The sequence below is a fragment of the Pelodiscus sinensis genome, chromosome 1 (assembly GCF_052426305.1).
Source record: "Pelodiscus sinensis isolate ZL-2025 chromosome 1, ASM5242630v1, whole genome shotgun sequence".
In the NCBI taxonomy this organism is placed as follows: Eukaryota; Metazoa; Chordata; order Testudines; family Trionychidae; genus Pelodiscus; species Pelodiscus sinensis.
This window is the reverse complement of record NC_143052.1, coordinates 359,583,644-359,589,954: the sequence shown is the minus strand read 5'-3', so window position 1 is coordinate 359,589,954 and position 6,311 is coordinate 359,583,644. Positions and strand designations below refer to the sequence as shown.

Genomic DNA, 6,311 nt, shown 5'->3' with positions numbered 1-6,311 from the left:
TCTGGTGAGGTCTTTTTGAAGCTCTTCACAGTCTTAACTATCTTCAGCAGTTTAGTATCACCTGACAATTTTATTCTTTACTATTGTTTCAACTAATTTGCCCAGTACTGACGTTAGACTCACCCGTATGTAATTGCCGGGTCACCCCTAGAGCCCTGTTTAAATATTGGCATCACGTTAGCTCTCGTCCAGTCATTAGGTACAGAAGCCGATTTATAGGATAGAGACAAAGCACAGTGAGTAGTTCTGCAATGTCCCATTTGAGTTCTTTCAAAACTCTTGGGCATAATTTCTGCCAAGATACACACCTGCACTGCTGAGCGCAAAACAGTTTCCCTCCACCCACCTCCTCTGGAGAGTGGCAAAACAGAACTTTTTTTAAAGGGGGTAGGGATAGCTCAGTGGCATTGGCCTGCTAAACCCAGGGTTGTGAGTTCAATCCTTGTAGAGGCTATTTAGGGATTTGGGCAAAAATTTGTCAGGGATGGGACTTGGTCCTGCTGTGAAGGCAGGGGACTGGACTCGATGACCTTTCAAGGTCTCTTCCAGCTCTAGGAGATAGGCAATCTCCAAAAAAAAAAAAAAAAAACGTGAACAGCAAGCAGCAGCATCGGCAGGTGGGGCAGCTGAGACGGCAGGGTGAGGGAGAGAGGGCTGGAATCAGAGACCTGTCACAGCTGTGTGGTGGAGGGGAGTCGGGCTCTGGTAGTCAGGTCTGCTATGGTGCGGGGGGATGGGGCCTTTTCTGGTGGTTGGGGCCAGGAACAGGAGCTGTCACATGGCCAGGGAGCAGGGTCTGCTCCGGCAGCTGGGAACGGGACACAGCACATGACGGAGGCGAGGGAGGGTTCCACTCCAGCGGCTGGGAATGTGCGCATGTTAACAACTCAGGGGCGACGGTGGCACACACCCACACTAGTGAACATGACCTCAGTCCTGGTACACAAGCCCAAACTCATTCTGCTCATGGTTGGAAAATCTTAGAGGGGATACTGCTCTTGGGTGAATGCCATCTGGTCCGGTGACTTCTTACCGTTACATTTATCAATTTGTTCCAAAACCTCCTCTAATGACACCTCAATCTGGGACAATTCTTCAGATTTGTCACCTACAGAGAATGGCTCAGGTTTGGGAATCTCCCCAAATCCTCAGTCACGAAGACGGAAGCAAAGAATTCATTTAGCTTCTCCGCTATGACTTTATCATCTTTGAGTGCTCCCTTAGCGTCTCAATTGTCCAAGGGCCCCCTGGGTGTTTAGCCGGCTTCCTGCTTCTGAGGTCCTTAAAAACCATTTTGCTCTTCATTTCTGGCTAGCTGCTCTTCAAACGCATTTTTAGCATTTCTTACTGTATTTTTACACTTAATTTGACAACATTTATAGTCCTGTCTATTTCCCTCACTGGGATTTGACTTCCACATTTTAAAAGACGTGTTTTTATCTCTCACTGCTTCTTTTACCTGGTTGTTAAACCACAGTGGCACTTTTTTTGGTTCTCCTGCTCTGTTTTTTAATTTGGGGTGTACATTTAAGCTGGGCCTCTATTATGGTGTCTTTGAAAACATTCCATGCAGCTTGCAGGGATTTTACGTTTGCACCTTTTAATTTCTGTTTAAGTAACCTCCTCATTTTTGAGTCGTTCCCCTTTCTGAAATGAAATGCCACCGTGTTGGGCTGCTGAGGTGTTTTTTCCACCACAGGGATGTGAAATTTTATTACATATTGGACACTATTTCCAAGCGGTCCAGTTATATTTACCTCTTGAACCAGATGCCGCGCTTCATTTAGTACTAAGTCAAGAACAGCCTCTCCCCTTGTGGGCTCCAGAACCAGCTGCTCCAAGAAGCAGTCTTTTAAGGTATCAAGAAATTTTATGTCTGCATCCCATCCTGAGGTGACGTGTACCCAGTCAATACTGGTCCAGTTGAAATCCCCCACTATTATTGGGTTGTTTAGTTTGATAGCCTCTCTAATCTCCCTCAGCATTTCATAGTCACTATCACTGTCCTGATTGGGTGGTTGATAATAGATCCCTTCTGTTAAATTCTTATTATTGCAGCATGGAATTAGTATCCATAGAGATTCTATGGAACATTTTGGCTCATTTAAGATTTTCTACTTCATTTGATTCCACATTTTCTTTCATGTATAGCACCATTCCCCCTGCACGACCTGCTCTGTCCTTCTGATATATTTTGTACCCTGGTATGACTGTGTCCCACTGAGTCTCCCCATTCCTCCAAGTTTCTGTGATGCCTATTCTATTAATATCCTCCTTTAAAACTAGGCACTCTAGTTCACCCATCTTATGATTTAGACTCCCAGCGTTTGTGTATCAGCACTTGAAATGTTTGTGGCTATTTATCTGTCTGCCATTTCCTGATGTGTTAGATTCTTTTTCATTTGAATGTTTTTCATCTAATCTCCCCCATATTTTATCATCTTCCACCTCTCCTCCTGACTAGAACATAGGAAATCTCTGTTAATACACCCTTTCCTAAGAGATGTCTCTGTCCAATCCACGTGCTCCCCCACACCCGTCGGCTTTCCCCCAGCCCTTAGTTTAAAAACAGTTCTTACAACCTTTTTCATGTTAAGTGCCAGCCATCTGGTTCCATTTTGGTTTAGGTGGAGCCCATCCTTCCCGTGCAGGCTCCCCTCTCCCAAAAGTATCCCCAGTTCCTAACAAATCTAAACCCCTTCTCCCTACACCATCGTCTCATCCACTCATTGAGACGCTGAAGTTCTGCCTGTCCACCTGGCAGAGCCGCGTGTGGAACTGGAAGCGTTTTAGAGAACGCTACCATAGAGGTCCTGGATTTCAATCTCTTTGCTAGCAGCCTAAATTTGGCCTTTACGACCTCTCTCCTTCCCTTCCCTCTGTCATAGGTAGCTACATGTACCATGGCCACCGGCTCTTCCCCATCACTACACATAAGACTATCTAGATGCCTCTAGAGACCCACAACCGTCGCACCAGGCAAGTTAGCCATCATATGGTTCTCCCGGTCATCACAAACTGCTGTCTATGTTTCTAATGATCAAACCTCTCATTGCTAACACCTACCTTTTCCTAATGACTGGAGTAGCCTCCTCCACAGACCTTCAGAGGGTTGCTGAGTTAGTCTGTTGGGGTATGTCTACACTATAGCGTGATTTCGAAATATCTTATTTTGAAATAGTTAATTCGAAATAAGTTTTTTCAAAATAATGCATCTACACACAAAATGCATTTCGAAATAGCGTTTTGCTATTTCAAAATAACTCATCCACACTGAGTGGACGCTGAATCGCTTTTCAGGCGGCCAGAACCAGGTCCGGCAGGGCATCAGGTCAGGAGCTACTTTGTGTGGCTGCTCCCTGAGGTCATCTGAGGCCTGTGCTTAAAGGGACCCGCCGCCCATACAGGGACTCTCCCTGGGCAGCCGGTTCTCAGCTTTCCCTGCTTGTCTGCTTGCTAGTGAAGTTATTTTGAAATAACTGTGCTGCGTAGACATACCGGTGCAGAAAAAAACAACAAAAGGTCTGGTAGTACTTTACAGATTAACAAAACATGTAGATGAGAACATACAGAAGCCTGCTGATGAGCATTTCAGCCTAACCACAGTCTGAGAGACCTGCAAGAAGCTGTCTTGTCACAAACCAGCTCCACAAGCCAGATCCACAGAGAAGCCCTGGAATCCCAGTTCATCCGCAAATTCAATTCACATGCTAATGGACTCAGTCGTGATACGGGCGGATGGGGACTCTACCTACTTAATAACCACTGAGGGTGCTAACAGCCCCCTGAGTGGTATCCTTCCTATTTTAGGTATCTATCTATTGACTTTGATTTTTATCTGCTTAGGTTTAAGTACCCATTCTCCAGATACTAAATGATGTTCTGTCTCCCACCCCCTTCCTTTTTCTTTCTCTCCTTCTTCCCCTTCCCCAATCCTATTCATGTCAAGTTTTCATTTCCCCAACACATAACTCCAGTTATCTGAAGAAGGGGGCTGTCCCTACGAAAGCTCATGATACCATCTAAGTGTTTTGTTAGTCTATAAAGTGCTACCAGACCATTTGTTGTTTTTTTCTCCCCCAGGGTATGTCTACACTACCCTCCTAGTTCGAACTAGCGGGGTAATGTAGGCATACCGCACTTGCAAATGAAGCCCGGGATTTGAATTTCCCGGGCTTCATTTGCATAAGTGGGGAGCCGCCATTTTTAAATCCCCGCTCGTTCAAACCCTGTGCCACGCGACTACACGCGGCATGAACTAGGTAGTTCGAACTAGACTACCGTTACTCCTCATTCCACGAGGAAATTACTGACCCAGGCACAGGGCCGGCATGCGGAGGATTCATTGTTCATAATTCATTTCACTGAAAAAGAAATTATTTTTCAGCGTGTGAAGAGCTGCTTTGCCCATGACACCAGCCTCAAGCAGGGCATGTCGTGTCTCATATTATCATTTTCTCTCCCTCTAGGCAATTATACTGCGACCATCAGTAGAAACCCTGGGCACACACAGAAAGTGAGAGGAACGTATGGTACTTCCAAGAGACACTCTTCTGCCCCAGAGTTGGACACGTTCTCCACTATCCCATGTCAAACTCCAGCACAACCGAGTTCTCCAACCCCTCCACCTTCATCCTGCTGGGCATTCCTGGGCTGGAGTGGGCCCATGTCTGGATCTCCATCCCCTTCTGTGCCATGTATGTTGTAACCATCTTGGGGAATTTCACCATCCTATACATTGTGAAGAAGGAGTCAAGCCTCCATGAGCCCATGTACTATTTCCTCTGCATGCTGGCCATCACTGACCTGGTCCTGTCCACATCCACCATGCCCACAATGCTAAGCATCTTCTGGTTCATTTCCAGGGAGATCAGTTTCAGTGCCTGCCTTACCCAGATGTACTTTGTTCACTCCTTCGCAGCGATTGAGTCTGGGATTTATGTGGCCATGGCTTTGGATCGCTACGTGGCCATTTGCCATCCCCTGCGACATTCCACCATCCTGACGAACCGCATTGTAGCCAAGATTGCCCTGGCCATGGTACTGCGCGGTGTCGTGCTCGCACTGCCCTACCCAATCCTGGCCAGTCAGTGGCCATATTGCAGAACCAACATCATAGCGCACACGCACTGTGAGAATTTGCGTGTGGTGAAGCTGGCCTGCGCAGACATCAGCATCAGTAACTACTACGGCCTCGTTACACTAACCTCTAGGATAAGTCTTGATGTGCTTCTTATCACTGTGTCCTACACCCAGATACTCAGGGCCATCTACCGCCTCCCCACAAAGGACGCCCGGCTCAAGACTTTTGGGACTTGTAGCTCCCACCTCTGTGCCATCTTAATCTTTTACATCCCAGCTGTCTTCTCCTCCCTGACAAATCGGATTGGCCATAATTTTCCTCTTCATTTCCATGTTCTCACTAGCAATTTGTACCTCCTGTTGCCCCCTGTGCTGAACCCCATCATCTATGGGGTGAGGACCCAACAGATCAGGGTTAGGCTGCTCCGGTTGTTTCCTCATAAAGGGACTGAAGTTTTCTCCTTTGTCTCTGGCTCTCAGTCCAAGCCCGTTTAAAGTTCCCAGGCAACATGGTTCTTGGCCCTGCCTGAATCACTGATTGACCAGTCAGAGAGAATAAATCCTTTCCTGTCCTTACCACAGTTTTGAGTATGACTTACAGAGTGAAGGGTTTGTGTGTAAGGGTATGTCTACGCTAGCTCGTTAGTTCGAGCTAGGTAGGCAACTGAGGGAATTGGAGTTGCAAATGAAGCCTGGGATTTAAATATCCCAGGCTTCATTTGCATATTCCCGGGCGCCGCCATTTTTAAATCCTCCTTAGTCCGAACTAACTGCCTGCACCTAGACGCAGCAGTTAAACATTAATTCGAACTAACTCCTTAGTTCGAATTAACTGTTTCTCCTCATTTCATGAGGAGTAACAGTTATTTAAATCCTGGGCTTCATTTGCAACATTTGTATAAGTGACACCGTCACAGGACCTAACCACAACATCAAAAGCCCATTCACCAGCACATCCTCTAATGTGGCATGTGCCATCAAGTGCCAACAATGCCCCTCTGCCATGCATATTGGCCAAATGGATAAATGGACACAAGTCAGGCACCAGAAATCGAAACTCACAGAAACCCGCAGGGGAACATTGTACCCTGCCTGGGCACTCGGTCCTGGATTTCAAAGCAGCCGTTCTTCTACCAACAATTTTCCCCAGCCAATTACAGAGCCAGAGTGCGGACTTGACCTTCATATGCAAACTTGACACTGTTTCTCCAGGCTTGAACAAAGCCATT

The 6,311-nt window shown here is 46.7% G+C and overlaps 1 protein-coding gene across 1 annotated transcript; it reads left to right on the top strand.

The window, feature by feature from the left end:
* Positions 1 to 4,500: 4,500 nt before the first annotated feature.
* Positions 4,501 to 5,577, top strand: LOC102444337 (olfactory receptor 52E4-like). Its single transcript, XM_006112549.5, has one exon. The coding sequence runs from the start codon at positions 4,588 to 4,590 to the stop codon at positions 5,575 to 5,577; it is 990 nt and encodes a 329-aa protein (XP_006112611.5). The 5' UTR covers positions 4,501 to 4,587.
* The last annotated feature ends 734 nt before the right edge of the window (positions 5,578 to 6,311 follow it).

What these genes read in the sequence shown, in the direction of transcription:
- LOC102444337 (XM_006112549.5), top strand. Translation starts at nt 4,588, where the DNA reads ATGTCAAACTCCAGCACAACCGAGTTCTCCAACCCCTCCACCTTCATC.